General features: G+C 33.4%; 1 protein-coding gene across 3 annotated transcripts in view; it reads left to right on the top strand.

The window, feature by feature from the left end:
- LOC138146660 (TSC22 domain family protein 1-like) overlaps positions 1 to 13,225 on the top strand; it is a 55,129-nt gene extending 41,904 nt beyond the window's left edge. The window contains exons 2-3 of one of the 3 annotated variants that reach the window (XR_011164559.1): positions 9,865 to 10,034; positions 10,896 to 13,225. Coding sequence is in view for 2 of the 3 variants with exons in the window: in XM_069068701.1 (XP_068924802.1) it covers positions 9,878 to 10,094 (217 nt within the window). In the remaining variant the exon portion in view is untranslated. Of the gene's footprint in view, positions 1 to 9,864 lie in introns of all 3 variants that reach the window. The other 2 variants (XM_069068702.1, XM_069068701.1) reach the window with 2 other exon arrangements.
- Positions 13,226 to 17,479: the final 4,254 nt, after the last annotated feature.

The following is a 17,479-nucleotide window of genomic DNA, read 5'->3' as shown; positions in this document are numbered from 1 at the left end:
ATCCCCAGGTCATCTCGACACTGGGGCCGGTGCTCTTACTTGCTGAGCCACCTGGCCGCCCCATACTTTCCTAAAACTTAATAACTTGAATTATAATATGACAGCAATTATCTTATATTTTATTTTTAAATGATAGGATGAGTGCATTACACAATTGTATACAGTGTATTTTTATTTCAGATCCTGTGACAAATGAAAAATGGATACTGTAAGTGAAAAGGTAAACAATGTCCTATTGATGGCAAATAGATGACCTTATTTGGGAGAAGACTCAATTATCTTCTAAATGCATTTATAGATCAGTGCTACATATAAGCTGAGTTATTACGGTTTATATAAAAAAAGTTTAAAAACTGCACGGATTCTGAAGACAGGGATATGACGACTGTCTTCATATGTTCCAAAGATTGTCTCTTCTTGACTTCAAAGATGGAGGACGGCTTGACTTTTAGAAAGGTTTCTGCTTGCCCAAGAGCATTACTGAAGTTGAAAAGAAAGCCATTTAGAATTTAATGGAAAGAAAGTTGACTAACAGCTAGAACTGTCCCAGAGTTGGTTAAGGTTACCCCAAAGGTATTGACTTTTCCCTGCCTGGAGGCCTCCAAGTGAAAGTTAAATGAACCCCCTTGGGCCAGCTAGGCTAGATGCATTTGAGGTTCCTTCCAGTCCTCTGATCAGTGACTCCTTAGCCTTTAATTGAGGAGAACTAACACATACATAATGATTTGTCTAGACTTTTCAACCTGATGTCTTAATGTAAAACCAAAAGCAGCTTTTGAATTCTATAAATTTTATTACATGTTGTCATTATTTCACATGTTGATAACAGAAATCTAGTTTTTTAAAAAGTTGTGATTAATTTGTGTTAAAAATTCCCATCTGTTATATATACATATGTATGTATATATGTTTTAGCACATTCTAATATGTGAATGATACTTCTTTTTTATTTTTTTAAAGCAATCGGGGTTAAGTAACTTGCTCAAGGTTACACGGCCAGTTATTTCTGGGTGTGGTGCTAAGTATCTGAGCCCAGATTTGATTCCCCAGGTCATCCCGACACTGGAGCCGTGCTCTTACTCACTGAGCCACCTGGCCGCCCCTATGTGAATGATACTTCTAAGATGTTAGTATGAAGTATGGTTATTATAGTATTTCACAGTATTATTCATTTTGATGATCATGCATTAGGTTTATTTGTATGAATGCCAAAGAACTTTTTATAAAAAATTGTTTCATGGTGGTGGTTTTTAAAAGGAAATATTATGCAGAGAAAATTCTGATTCAAGTTATTGTTAGGGAAATAAATATGAGGTATAAATTTTATTAAAATTTTCTGATTGGTGAGTTTAGTTTTAAAGTTTTTTGCTTTTTCAGCTACATCATTTAATATATTTAATAACCAGAGTTAAATGTCAAAATATTTATGTGACAACACAGTTCAGTCTTAATATACATGGCATAAAATGTTCACTTTGATCCCTCATTTGAACCAAGTAGGTTCTTACAGATCAAAGACTTAGTATTATTTCTGCAAACATACTGTCTTATCATATTTGCAGTAGAAAGGAAAACACAAATCCATTCCAATCTGATTTCTTTTGTGATCTTAGTATAGAGGAGGACTTCAATATTTTGGTTAATTTTTTTGAAAAAAGAATAGGGCCACATTTTCCCTTTTCACATGTAGCTTATTGCTATAGAAAGCTAACCATGAGTCCCTAACTGTTCTGCCAGTAGAATGTAAGCTCTGGAAGCTTTGCTCTTGGGGCCCAGTGGACTCTAGGTCTGTCAGAGAGACCAACTAACCTTGATGTGGCAGGGACCTTCTTGCTTGCAGCAGCTCTCATAGGTCATTGACCAACTCCTAGGGGTCTTGTTCTCTTCGTGGGCGACAAGGAATGCCCATGTCTGCAAAATCACAGACCTCTGAAAATTTAAAGTGTTACTGATTGTGTAACTGTAGTAGGTGCACTGCAATACGTTTTCCTTTACTTTGAATAACTTAATAGGGCATCATTCATTAAACCATAAGAGAAAAGCAAAATCAAAGTCGCAGCAAAAAAGGTAAAAGGTGAAAAAGGAGAACAAACAAAAAGAAGCATGAACAGTTAGTTAGCCAAGCTAATTAGGATGAAGACATGCCATGAAAGGAGTTTGCTTGACTGAGTTCAAGGATTCTCATTCTACTAAAAGTTGTATTCATGGAATTCTTTTCATTTGATTGTGACTGCATAGATTTGCCAGCTTTATTATTCAGATGTGGTTTGGAGCAAGCAAACTGTTAAGTTTTTGTGGTTTCAGTTATTCTGGTGCTTATAGTTCATACCATCTATTAAAAAGGTAGCTGGAGAGCTTTTTCATTTTTATGACTGGATTATGTCTTTACTGCTACTACTACATGCTTGGTTTTGTGCATCTATTTTAAACTGTTTTCCTTCTCCATTATGTACTTTGTTCTATCAGTCAGAGCAGTAGAAAGGAGATGGTCATCTCTGAGGTCTAAGTAGAGGTGTACTTTAGCTAATAGTTTGTTGCAAGACTTGACATTAATTGTTAGGTAACTAGGGGAATGATTTGCCTTTGATGATCCCTTTATCCTATAACCTTTTTTTGCATGGAAATTTTCTTAGATGAAGAAAAATCTTTCCAAAAAGCCGATATTCCATAATCTTGGAATCACTGTAGCCTAGTTTAGACACTGAACCCCTTAAATTGCTCTAATAGATAAAGCCATTAAAAACTTTTATTTTAGGAGAGTGTCCAGTTAAATATACTCATGAATCAGTAGTTCTTTTGTGTGTGCGTGTGTGTGTTTTGTTTTTTTCCTTTTGCATCTAGGATTTTTCTGTTCGTGTGTGTGTGTGTGTGTGTGTGTGTGTGTGTGTGTTGCTTTTCAAGTTTTTTATATGTGGGTTTATAGACAGGGAAAATAAAGTCCCTAGCAGACTTGGAAATTATTTTTCCTAAAATCCAAGTTTTCTGACTTTCCACTTAAGTGCACACTTAGATGGTGACAAATGTTAATTTAATGAGTTTTTCCTTCAAAAATATCTTCAAAGTTTACAATACAGATTGAGAGTATGTAGTTTCAGCTTATGTTAAAAATTATGTTGCTTTTTGAGAGACTAGATGTATAAGAACTTTCACTTTAAAACCCATACACAAGCATAAAAGCAAAGAAAAATAAATTTAATTTTTTTTTTAGTTCAAAGTATCCATGTTATCCTACCTATTCTATATATCCATATATCCATGTTAGAAACAGGACAAACTCCTTTAATGATTTATATAAAATAAAATGATTCATGTGTAGACAACCAGTGTTAATGAGAAGCAACCCTCTGGCTTTGTCCTTGGGTGGTTTTTCCCTTGCAGATTTTAGCTTTTTTGTTGGGTTGCTTTTTCCTTCAAATATCCACTTAAGCAATTAATTTGTATTTCACCTCACCAAGTTTACTAGGAGAGCCTGTTAGATAAATTATTCAAAGAAAGGTAATTCTTTTAGATACTGAAGGTGAAGTACCTTTTTGAAAACTGTCAAAATAGAAAGTACAGTTATTTAAGTAATTTAAAGCCAAGTTTATTTTGTATTTGGCAAAAAAAAAAAAATGCATCATCTTAGGGAAGTCCCTTGGAAGAGTTTTGTATTCTCTAAAGGCTAACATCTAAGTGTTAATGTTTTCTTTCCCTTCATGGCAAGGAAGAAGCTCATCAACATTTTTACTTTTGTTTAGATATAAAACAATAACTTTTCCCCTTTTTCTTATTCCATCTGTGTCTTGATCATAGATGGATTTCTTCCCTTGTTGCTTACTTTTGTTTTCCTCTCCTGGAGTTCAGTGACCATTTCTCTTGCAGTTTGAGGGAGTTTTCCTAAGTATTTGTTGAATTCGAGACCAACATGCTCTAGGACCAACAAGGATTGAGTAATAGCTTAGGTCTTAACGGTATACATGGGGTGAAAATGATGTCTCATCTGCTTCAGAACTTAGGTTTGGTCATCCAGATTTGTAAATGATATATTATCGCTGAATTGTCAAGTTCAGGTTCAGATAATCAGTCACATACATACACTAATAGTTAAAAATGGTGGTATCTTACCACATAGTAAGAATGTTGCTTACATTGTTGTTTTGTTGTTTAAAGAATTAGTACTCCATCTTCCTTCTTGGGAATAGGATAGTGTGTTGAATATGTGTATCTTTACAGTCTTGCCCTCCTACCTCTTCCCCTCCTATCCCTCAAATATCCTCCCAACTTATTCAGGGTCTTGCTTTCTTCAGCTCTTCATTTCTGTTGCTCAGAGTTATTTACCTAAATTTGAAACCCCCTTTCCTCATATTCCTATCCAAACTAGTCATGTGTAGGATCAGTCCACATCTTTTTTCTTTAAACCAACCTTCCTACTCTGCTATATGGAATCCCAGTTCTATTACAAATAAACTTCCCTCTAGCCTTTACAAGCTTTTCCACAAGTACTCCATCCTGCTGCCTCAAGTCTTACTTCTTTCTCCATTTCCCTATTCAGTGCTTCTCCCAAAGATCACTATTAAGTTTTCTTCTCTAAACTCAATAGCTGTTTCTCAGTCTTTGCCTTCTTTTACCTTTCTGCCACATCAGACTGTTGACTTCTTTTTTTCCCATCTTCTTTGGTATCTTTCTGTACCTCTAATGGCAAATTTGATATTTCTTCCCACCTCTAAATGAAGGCATCTTCTTAAGGTTCTGGCCTTTATCGTTTTTTTTTTTTTCTCCAATCCTTTTTTTGCTGAACCTTTCATTGTTTCCACTTCTCTTTTCATTGCAGCTGATACATTCAGACCAGTGTTCCCAACTGTTTATTTGATCTCACTAGAATGCCTCTTACCAGCATCTTAACCTCAACATATTCAAAGCTAAAATTTTCTTCCAGATTGGCTCTTTTCCCTCGACTTGCTTATTTCTGTAAATGTCATTACTGTCTTCTCATTACCTGTACTTGAAAGCTTGGAATTAAAGCTCCTTTACTTGCCCCCAATATTGAATCAATCATTAGGTCTGTTAGTTTTCCTTCCTCAGTATTTCTTACATCTGATCTCACCTTTTTGTTCTCCATATCACTGTCATATTTCAGGGTCTCGTTGGTTTGACTTTTGAGTTAGATTTTTAGTCCTCCTCTACCCTCCTGATATTTTCTTCCCCAAACCATCTTAGGCACTATTTCTAAAAGCAAAGCCCTAAAGAGAATTTTGATCAAATCACTTGCCATTTTCTATAGAATAAAGTCTTAAGTTTCTATGTTTTAGCACATGAAGTTGAGGCTTTTCTTGTAACTATCCATTACCAATTTTTCTAGTCTTTATTTCCTACTGTTGCCCTTCATGCATCCTATTCTTTAGCTGAACTCTGTTGTTTGTTCTTCCCTAAACGCATACTCTCCATTTTATTGCCCCCTTACCTCTGTGCCATTTTCACTGTTTGGAATTACTTCCTTCATCTTTTGTTCAGGATTTTACATGTCCTCTGATGCCCAGCTCTGATGCTTCTAAATTCTCTTTCCTCCTAGCTAAAAGTTTTCTCCTTCCTCTGAACTAGTATAGTACTGTGTACTTCTATTAGGGTGCTTAGTACATTTCTTAGTTCTTAGTACAGTGGCATTATCATTTTTGTATTTGTATATTTTCTCCTGCTGGGTGGTAAGTACCTTTGGCAACTTGTGCCCTGTCTTACTTTATTTTTGTATTTTCCATGACTCTTAGCACAGGTACCATAGATAGCATAGACACTTAATTTTGTTTGAATTGTTGATACTTACCCAAGCCACATAAAACAAAACCAGTTTAAAAATTGAATTTGTGTGTGGCTTATTTGCTACACATTTTCAGAAAATTTAACAGAAAGGAATTTATGTTCAGAATACAATATTCCTTGGTTTGTATGTAACTAGTCTTTTACATTAAATACTTCTTTAAAAATTTGAGACTCATAGAGTCTTCTGTTCAGAGTCATCTTATCTTGGGATACGACTTAGTATTTCTTGAACTTGATCAAATTTGCAAAAAGCAAATCTATAAGAACCCAGTTTGTCCAGTTAACCTAATTAGAAGTTTATTCTCTACAAGTTGGAGTACATATGCTTTTTTTTGTTTCTTCCTTTCTTAGAAAACAATTGAAAGGGATGATTCCTATTAAAATCAGTTGTTGCTAGCCTGTGCGCATTTTAGGAACTTGCTTCTGTAAGAGATTCATCATGTTGGACATGGCCTCGGATGCTTAGATTGCTTATGAAGTAAAGTCCGGAGGAAATGGAATTACTATTTCTCTTAAATGTTTCTAGGATCCTTTATATATTACTTCACAATCTATTTTTAAAATTTATTTAAATGAATATATTTGCTCTGGAAATTTTTAGTTTTCAAAATAAATCAAAGATGCTTAACCTGAATTGGGAGGAGCTTGAAAATTGTTCTTGTCTATACTTATTCAGTTTCTACCAATATCTTTCTAGCTCATAAGTTAGTAAAATATTTTGCTTTATTAATTTTCAAAAAATAAAATAATAAATTTTAGATAAGTAGAATATTTTCATGAAGTCTGAGAGGTAATTAAAGATTTTTCTTTCTTTAAATATGAGGCCTTTTACATTTCTTACTTAGTTGAAGTTGTGTTAAACAGAAGCCAGCATGAATTTGAGGAAGTTTTGCTACCATTTGAATAATGTGTACTTGAAGAATTGATAGTAACTGCTTGGGAGGTAACTATAATTACTTTTCATTAGGTGGGCCTGAACACTTTTTTAAAAAAGAAACTATACTAGAAGCCATTTCTATTCCACTTCTGGATTGGACTCCAGAACCTTAAACACACCCACAGTTCCAGTGGCAGCATGCAGTGGGAGCAGAAGAGCTGAGCTTAGAGTTTTGTCTTGGACATAGCCTAGCTTTTTGAAGCTCAGCAAAACGCTGAACCTGTCTGCCCTCAGCACCTTTCTAAAAGCCTGTAAGGTACAAAGGTGCTCTCAGTCTTCAGGTTTCTCTCCCTTACTTCCTTACAGCAGTGAAATGTTGCGGGTCTAGTCTCTATTGTATCCACATTCATGAATTATGTTCATTTGTGGGAGCTAAAGAAACAAGAGGATGCACATGTATTTCCCATGTATTTTAAATCCGCTTTTGATTCATTTCTGGAAGTCATGAAGGGCAATTGTAGGAGAGAAAGCCTAGTCTTTAGCTGTGTGTAGTCTACTAGGTAATAAAATTTTTCTTTTTCAGTTAACATCAAATATAGCAAAACACTGCTAACTCATATTTCACTAGTTTGGAGTTTGTTCTGATCACCTGCGATGTTTACCTTTCAAAATTAAAGCAAAATTAAGCAGATTATGGAGATATAATTGTATGAAGAGAGTTTATTGACTAGAAGAAATAGTTTTCAGACACTTGAAAAACTATTACATAGTAGTTAACATGGCAACAGAAGCTATATTGCTGGAACTTTTAAAAATATGCTTAATTAAAACTTTTTTAGTTCATCAAAGTTGTTTGCTAAAAGACTCTTGGTAAATGACACCAAGTAAATTACAGATACCTATATATGCATATACATATAATTTATAAATAATGAAAATAATTAAAACTGCATTTCTTTCTTTCTTTTTTTTTTTTTTTTTTTTTTAAAGCAATCGGGGTTAAGTAACTTGTTCCATCCCCAGGTCATCCCGACACTGGGGCCGGTGCTCTTACTTGCTGAGCCACCTGGCTGCCCCTAAGCAATTGAGGTTAAGTAACTTGCTCAAGGTTACACGGCCAGGTGTTTCTGGGTGGGTGCTAAGTGTCTGAGCCTGGGATTCGATCCCCAGGTCATCCCGAGTGCTCTTACTCCTTATTCTACCTGGCCGCCCCTGCATTTCTTTCTTAAAGAAAGTTTCTATAATGAAGAAAATCTTCCTGCTTTATTCATTCAAACTTCATTTAAACTTCTTCCCTTGTTCCAGTCCTTATTGTTCCAAGAGATTAGTGAGGTTTATTATAAGGTATATTAATAGCCTGCTGATCGAATGGTATGTTCTCTTTGAAAACAAATTTAGTACTTTAAATACATCTAATTATTAGACTTTGTTATTAGCTTATATGCTAATGAGTAGACACTTAAGAAAGTTGATATGGATTCTATACCAATATCTTTTGGCTAAATTTTGTTTTCCCTTGGTCACCTACTCTCAGGTTTCTTTTTCAAATTTTTTTTTTAATAGGGATAGAATTTTAATACTGTTGGTTGTTACTGTTTTTCTTTTCTTATTTATCTGTCAAGTTTTTTGTAATGGCAGTTAAGCATTTTTTCTGATTACCATTGCTTTTTCTAAAGTCTTATTGCCTCTTTCTTTGGAAAATAAACAATTCTTCTTAAGGCACAAGATCATGTCAGTTCAGAATTTACTTCACTCATTCAGTTAGATTATGAAATAACCATTCCTTTTCAGCTCAGAACAATCCCAAATTGGCGAGCAGAGCCAGGAGGTGGGTCCAAAAGGTGAACTGTGACAGCATTTTAACAGCATGTTTTGGTTGTTGCAAACTCCTTAAGTACAGGCTAACAGAATAAGCATTCAGTAATGTTGATTGATAGTTATCAGGAACACAGGCTTTTAGCCACTCACAGGTAAGAAATCTTTTAAATAGCAAATTGGTGAGAGACTATTTCATGTCAGATTAATTTATCTTCTTTTGTTCATCCCCCAGATTCATCTCCCATAACATAATAGTAATTTGTTGGCTAAAAAAGCAAGAGCATCAAAAGTATCTTCAATTCCAGCACTAAATCTGGAGTTCTTCTTAGCATTTTCTTTCTTATAGACACTTACCCTGTTTCTCAAGGTACCGATAATAAATCTTTCAGCCCCCTTAATTCTTGTCACTTATATCTCTATGGCCTCCTCTCAGTGTGTGCTTGATTAGAAACTTAGGACATTTACACATGTTTTCTTTTCTACTTTCCATAATAAGAGTTTTCTCTTGTGTATCTTTATTGTCTACTAGTTGAACACATTTCCAAGTTTTATTTTCTGCATTGTAATCATTAGCAATAACTTCTTTATCTTTGACATTGTCCTGAATGCCAAATGATCACCCTGTCTTTCAGTATTCACCTTGATTCTATGCCTAACATACATCAAATTCTCCATTCCTTCCCACCCAAGCAGTTTTCTTTCTTAGCCTGAATGACAGAGAAATACCTTTTTATCAGTGCCTTTTCAGAAATCTTGACTAATTTTATGTTTAATTTTGGTCAGACTCTTGGGGGGAGGGGTGGACTGAAACTTGCAGCTTGATGTTGCTTCTTTGTGACTTAAAGACTAAGGAGAAATTCAATCTTTTAGGATATTACCAAGGTTTTTAGACAATTCTTATTAGTTTTGCTATGGCCTACTCTTTGAAAAGCCCTCCTTTTGTTTTCGACATCAGGATTAACTGCAGTGGGACTCCCCTTTGATAATATATATAGAGGATTAACTTTCACTGTCCCCTCTAAGATAAATTGCCTCTTGTTTCATGTCAGTCTTAATCTTATGTCAGTTTTCTATCTCATGCTGTACAATTTGAAAGTAAATACTCAATTTTGAGACTTAAGTTAATTTTCATATAGTATATTATGGACTACAATATTATGTCAGAAGTATATTATTAGACTCAAACCAGGGTATTTCTCAACAGTGGCCAAAGAATTTATCATTTGTGGTGGTAACGTTTTTGGAAATTGTTAAGGCATTAAAGAAATTATACAGAAAAGCAGCTTCTTTTTACCCTGAGAATAAGCCATTACAAACTCAAATGATCAGAGATTGTAATTTCTTAATAAGAGTTTTTTTCTTAAATCTATATTCAGCTCTCTATTTCAGTGCTTCTCCCCTACCAGAGGTGCAAGGAATGATCCTAGAACCACAGATACAGCCAAGACCACGGAGAGCTTTTGACGTCAGGGGTCCACTTTCTCCACTGAACCATTGGAGGCAGAATATCCAGCTTCTGGAGAGAGTGGGAAAGAATAATAAACAAGTGGGTGCTTTCCATTATTTACTTGGGTTTCTTTATAGATCTGAGTGTTCTTCCATTTAGTTATACCAGTGATTTCACTGGGTTCATGCAAGAACCAAATCATGTTGCAGTTGATTTTTCAAAGAATATTAGCTATTTATCTGGTTCCTATTTCAAAAAAAGGAACTAGAAGTAATTCTACCTTCCCCTCACCTCCTTCTCCCATTTATGAAAGTATTGAGTGATGGGGACATGAATAAATGGTGAATGCATCAGTAGCTTATAGGCATTTCAAGATAGAAGCCAAGGCTATTTTAGCAATTAATTTTGTATTGATGGACATTTTGATGGTCTGCTATGTCCCAATGGCTCAAAAAGTTTACATTACACTTGAGCAGTCTGGATATCTGAATGCTTGTATTCTGTACTACTAGATGTCCAGGTATTATTCTATCCTGCAAGTTAGATCTACAGGATTGAAATTGTTACCAAATTGGTCTACATCCTACCTAAACTTGAGGATTTAATACAAGGTAATTCTTTAGAAGATGCTTTAATAATACCACTATAGCTTTACTGTAGGCTTCATTCTGTAATATAAATACAAATTAATTTAAACATCAGGATGTAATATCTGTTGAAGCTGATTTTAAATATACTCAAAGGTAGCTTTCGTTATCCTGAAAATGCTATTTGTGTCAAAAGAACTTTGACTTAGATTTTTCTTAGTTTTGGAAGTTCTTGTCATCTATGATGGGTAGTCTTTTGAACAAAGTGCCTTTGGCCAGTTTACATTTCTCCATGGTAGACTCTTACCGTGACTTCAGGTATCTTGATAATGGGTTAATGGGAGACTGGTTTATTTCTTCTCTAATTGACCAGATTTCTTTCAACTGGTAAACATCATACTACTTCAGCAAAAGGAATTTCTCTAGCAGAGTCTTCATGGATGATGTCTGTCACATATGCCAACACCAGCAGTTTGGAAGGCAGTGGTGAATGGACCAGTGTAAGATATCTAGAAGACACAAGGATGAGAGAATCACCTGTTCTTTCCATTAAAAACTTTAAAATTTGCTTTCTGGCTTTATATGATGACCTGTTGGTGCTGGAAATGGAAAGGCTTTTACATAATGAACTAATCATTTCAGATTGGAGTTATGTTTATGTGACCATGAAAATAATTCTTTTCATTTAGAAGACTGAGCTGCAGGAAGTTCCAAACACTATTCCCTTTAAAAGCAGTTCTAGAGAAGTCTCTGCCCTTTGACTTTAGCAATGAAACAGATGGAGCACATTTTTCTGCAGTGGTATAGGGAATCTAAAATGGATGGCCAAACTGAGATATTCTTAACACAATTGACTCCTTGCCTCATGTTTTAAAGGAATTAGGAAGATAAAGGGGAGAGTTTAATTTTCTAGCTATATCTTATTTGTACTTACTATAAGGAACTATTATGATCTGAAATCCTAACTATTTTCTAATCTTGGACCTTACCACCATCACATTCATCAAATCTATCTACAAAAGCTCCAATTTAGTAGTAGAAGAGGCTACACTGTGAGTATATTCTTAGTCCAACTTGGTCTGTCTTCTAATGTGGTATATACCTTGTTTAATTTGAGGTATGGTGCTGCAGGAAGGCGTGCCTAATGCGGATGCACACTTCAATTTCAGAAAGCTCTAAGGCAACTTTTTAAAAGTATGTGATGGAGATTTGTTAAACATTAGTTATTCTAAACTCTTATTAGTGAGGGGAAGTGCTTATTTGGATGTTGATGTATGATTTTTACTTATATTTGATTAAAGTGCAGTGTTACACATTTTAAAAATCAAAAATGTAGTACCAGAGTTTTTAAGATTAATACGAAAGATTTTGCTGCTGGTTCCTACCCATCCCTGCCTTCTTCCTTGCCCCCAATTTCCAAATTCCTTTAAATTTTTATTTTTGTTGTAAAGAAATTATTTATTACACATATAATTCCTTAATAGAGGAAGAGATGTAAAAGATATCACATTAGCTTTGAGTAGAATTCTCTCATAAGGGGTTTGAATTCCCATAAAGTGTACCATTTCAATTTATTCCTAATTTTATTTTCTCAATGCATACTAAAATGATAGTAATCAAGAATTTTACAGAAATAAAAATTTAAAAGTTCAGTAAGTAAAATAGTTTTCTTGAAAATCAAATTAAAGTCCATAAACCATGACACAAGCCAAAACCAACTTTCAGTTTCAGACTTACTGTGTTTTTATTGTTGGTTGGTTATTGTAAATTTGGAGATGAACAGTAATTTGGTCTCTTAATATCTTGCATTAAATCCCAGTAATTCCTTAAGGTTTATTTTTTTAAAAAGTGCCTGACCCTATAGCTAGTGCCCAAAAAGATTTTTTAAAAATTAAACTTGTATTTTTATGTGAATTTATTTAAATTCTATTTTGTTTACCTAAACTTAACATTTTCTTGACAAATTTTGAATATCTGGTGTCAGTAAGACAATAGATTGTATATAGTACTATATTTTTCAGTGTTTTTTTTATATGACCATCAAGACAAAGCTGGTATTTTTCTTAGTATGGTTAATATTTTTGAATATTTGTACATATGATTATGTAAATAAATGTTTTCTTCATGAGAAATGTGCTTATTTATAAATGACTTATTTGTATTTCAGGAATAGACATTGAATACGACAGTTTAAAAATGAATGAAAAATTTTGTATTTTCTCTAGACATTTCTGAATATAATATACTATTTAATTGATTTTTGTTCACTTGGAGGGTGATTCTGTTTTAAAAGTGGAATGGATTTAAATGAAAACTGTTCTTTACACAGTTAGTGTGTGAAATAAGTGGTTTTATTTAGTCTGCTTGTCTACATTTTTAAAATTAGCTTAATCTTTGCTATTTTTCTCCAGAATAATTTATTTTGACCATATTTTGTCATCAGAAAATGAGATTCATTTTGGTACATAGCAAATAAACATTCCAATATGTAGCATTTTTTTTAGCCTTCAGAAGTTAAAAAAAAAATCTGACAATCTGTAAACATTGTTTAAAATTTAAATTTTTCTTTGAATCTCTGTAGTATGACATAATTTAAATGATTATTACTTAAAAGCTGGACAGATTAAAACAGTTGAAAAAAATCCTGACATTTGAAGATGATAGCCTGTGTTAAGAAACAGGTTTGCACACAATTGACAAAAATTGTTGAAAGGAAGAGTGTTGTTCTATTTTAGACTCTGCCTCAACTCATTGATGTGGAAATTGAACTCTCACTATTAATTAACTCTTGGTAGTTAGTAACAGTCCCAAAGTCTTGGCTTGGTTCAAATGAGTTAACATGTGCTTTGCAAAACTTAAAGCACTATATCAATGCATGTTTTTATCATTATCATTATTACTGTTAGCAGTACACTCCAGTGAGAGGCAACCTGGGAAAGGAGGATATTTGGTCTTGAATAAGAGTTAGGTCTTTTTGGAGCCATCAACTTAATTGGATCAGATGGAAGAATTTGCCTTTTCTGTGCAGAGTCCACTAGGAGCACATGGACTTATCTCTGGGATATGAAGAGGAATTTCACCACAAATGAACTATGCAGATTCAGGATAAGATTGAGAAGGAGTTTTAGGCAAGAAATTTCAAGTTAAATTAACCCTTTCCTGGGGCCCAAAATAAATTAGGTTGGCCTGAAATAAAATAATGGTCTTATGAGCAGAATTAAAAAAAATTAAAAGTATATTTATACTTATATAATATGATCAATAATAATAGTACTAAATGTTTTCAGGCTCATTGCTGTTGGGTGCTCCCTTCTGGTAAGTGTATTGGTAGAGGCTAGTAAAGATGGTGTAGGGTGATCACATCTTTGGAATTAGACTTTAAAGAATTCTTGATAAATCTGAACAATGTAGCATCTACATACTTTATACCAAAGGGTATGGTAAGTTTTTGCTTATTAATAAAGGGAAACAAATGCCAGATTAAATTTTGAAACTACTTTTTAACCAAAATATAGCATTGTTCTTGACTATGCCCATAAAATCATTTTTGTTTATTTTTTTATTTAATATTAATTAATTTAATTAAAATTTTTATTTAATAATGGAGGCGTCAAAGCTGAACTTTGGGCAGAAGCAGTTGGCATGACCTAATTACTGTTGATATATATATATTGCCATTTATTAAAAGGAAAAATTCTGTGTCCTAATATGTATTCCACTTACTGGAATGAAATGAAAATGAAAAAAATCTTTCTTTTAATACTTAACCATAGATGGCACAGTGGTTAGCTCACTAGCCCCTGAAGTTGGGAGGACCTGAATTCAAGTTCTATCTCAGACACTTATTAGCTGTGTGATTGCCTCCAGAAAAAACCAAACTTAAAAGTTGAAAAGAATTCAATACTAAATTGAACTGGTGACCATTTTGTTCAGGTCTAGTTTAAAACTGAGGGATAGAGGGGAAGGATTATTCTAAATTAAACCTTATAGAATACCAGTTGGCTTAATTTTATATCCTCAAGGCATAGTCTTGGGCATATATGCCTGTAACTTGGTTAACAACAGTGATTTTTCTCTTGTTATCATAATATCCACTTTACCTCCACCAAGATGGAGATAAATTTTGTACTTTTAAAAATGTCTTCTAAATATTATCAATTTATTTAAATATTATCATATTTCAATATGAAACCAAATTGATATTTGTATATTCTCACAAAATGAAAACTAACACATCATGACTATAAAGTAATGATGTAGACTTAATTTTTCTTACACAATTCATTTCATTGCTTTAATGCTATAAAATACAGGTATCAAATCAAAACCTGTATCAAATACAGGTTACATGTTTTCTAAGCTTTTTTAAAATGCAATATAATAGAGTAAGGGAAATGCTAAAACATTTTTTTTTAACTTAAGCCTATGATTTTATTGGAGTGGAGGGCCCTTAGTGTGAGAACTACCTGTGCTCTAATGAGCAATTTGTATATAATTTATAGCCAGTATTGCCCTAAAGCGGTACTGAAACTATTTTTCCCAACTTTTAGGCAGGCCCTCTATCTACTATGCCATGCTGGCAAAATTTTAAGGTATTAAATTATGGTTTCTTTACTTTCTTTGTATTTACAGGGTACAATTTTCACAGTTAATCAAGGGAAAAATTAACATTTTAAATAAGTGCATATTCCTGAAATTGGAATGATTTTAATTTTTAAAAATTAGACTTATAGCTGTCTAATATCTTTTTTTAAAACAAATACCTTTACACTCAGGATCCTTGTGAGTAAATCATTTATAATAAAAAGACAGAAAACTTTTAAAGGGTAAATGAAGTTTTCAGAATGGTTTTTAGGAATTCTATTAAAAAATATCCCTCAAAGAGGTAGGTAAGGAAAAGACAGCCAAGTATTGAAAGTTGATTTGAAATGATTCATTTTTTTTAAAGCAAAAATTGACCTTCCATTTTGATTTTTTGAAAACTTTTGTAATTTCTCTGGTCTAATTAATTTACCTAATTAAACAGCAGTCAACTTTTGGTGATTGGTTCAAATGGATGGAAGAAGATAAGTAAACAATTGGAAAATGATTGTTTTTTGGAATGCATTCATAGAATTCATACACAGAGATACTGAATCTTTATACTTCAACCAGACTGTCCTAGTGATGACCTGCTACCTGAGGCCCAGCTGGTTAGTAGGTTGGGGAAAAGCCTTGTGTCACTGACAATAATTCATCTTCAGAGTAACAAGAGTCGACTATTACTAAAAATTTTAATAAGAGAAGATTTACTCATGTTCATTTTTCTCTTGTTAACTGACATTGAATAGTCATTGACTACGTGGCCCAAAAAGTTAAGTTGTTTCAATCTGAGTAGATATTCTTATTTATGTTATTAGGCCTATATAGAATATATAAAACATAATTACTGAATCCAGTGGTCTTTGTTCTGAGGAGTTCATTATGCTTTTCACATATTAGTTCACATATTAGTTGTTTTTCACATATTAGTTATCTTCAGACATGTTCAGATTGAAGAACAAAGGAAATAACATTTTCATACATTTTTATAGGCAAAAGTGAAACAGATTCACTGATAAAGATATGAATGGATCATTTGGTCAATATTTTATATTTAAACTGATTCTCTGAGGGATTCAATTAGGTTAAAGGGCTTTTGTTCTGTAGCATGACAGATATTGTCTCAATTTCCAGAATTGAGGGGATACTAATCTGAAAAGTGAGCTACTCTTTGGTTATTAAAGATTCTCTTGCTGGTGTACCTGTCTTGGCATCGAGGTAGTAGAAGCGGTGGAGAAGGATGGACTTGGAATCAGGAAGATCTGAATCTTAATCCTGCCTCAGATACCTAGTAGCTGTGTGACCCTGGCAAAGTCAGCCTCTTTTTCCTCTTTAAAATGGGGATCATAGTACTCCCTTGTCACAGGTTTGTTTGGAGGATTAATTAGGATAACATGTAAAGTCCTTTCTTTGCAAACCTTAAAATGCTGTAGAAATGCCAGCTATTGGTCATGTGTACCTAATTAATTGAGTACTAAATTAATGGATTAATTTAATACTACTGAAATGTTGAGTAGAAAGTGAATTTTCATAAATTGGATATTTTGGCATTAATTTATATGATCATTTTAGAGATATCATGTCTTTCAAATGACCTTTGGTTGTCAGGGATATCCAATATTTTAGTTTTAAATTTCACTTTATCGTATCACACCAACATCTAGCCTCTATTATATAATTCTTGTAAACAGATGTTTTATTGACAGGATCCTTAACTCAGGCCCCATGAACTTAATTAAAAAATATATTTTTCTAACTGTACTTCATAATTGGTTTCCTTTGTAATCCTAAGTATTTTATTTTAAAGCCATTCTGAGAATGGATTTATAGGTTTCACCAGACTTCCAAAGGGGACCACGATACACAAAAAGCTAAGAACCTCTGCTTTTATGGAATATATATAAATGTACATGGGTCATTCATGAATTCTTTATATCAATTCTATCTTATTTATAATACAGTGTATTTATTATTTTTAACATCGTTTTATTTGGAAGGGACATGAAAGAACATTTTATTCAGGCTTTCTATATGTAGTAACCTATATTCTGCAGCAGAAGCATCAAGATATGTGACCCATACATGGCAGGCAGCATTCCCAAGTGCAGCCCGAACCAGATTAAAATATAATTGGGAAATATGTAACTATAAGTAAAAATATAATAAAATGCAGATAACATCACATTTTAAAACTAAGTCAGTATATGATCTTCAGGGATCCTTATGTATAGATTACTGACCCCCTCCCTTCTATCTAGTATGACATGATTGTTCTATAGCAACTTTGAAGAGGTATTTATCCAGCTTCCGCTTGAATAGCTACAGTGAGGATCCCTAGTTATTTAGAGAGTCCCGTTTTTAGACATTAAATGATGT

This window comes from Petaurus breviceps, unplaced genomic scaffold (assembly GCF_028583685.1).
Source record: "Petaurus breviceps papuanus isolate PSGF00001 unplaced genomic scaffold, PetGlider_PUasm1.0 90769, whole genome shotgun sequence".
NCBI lineage: Eukaryota > Metazoa > Chordata > Mammalia > Diprotodontia > Petauridae > Petaurus > Petaurus breviceps.
This window is presented reverse-complemented; position numbering and strand designations above follow the sequence as displayed.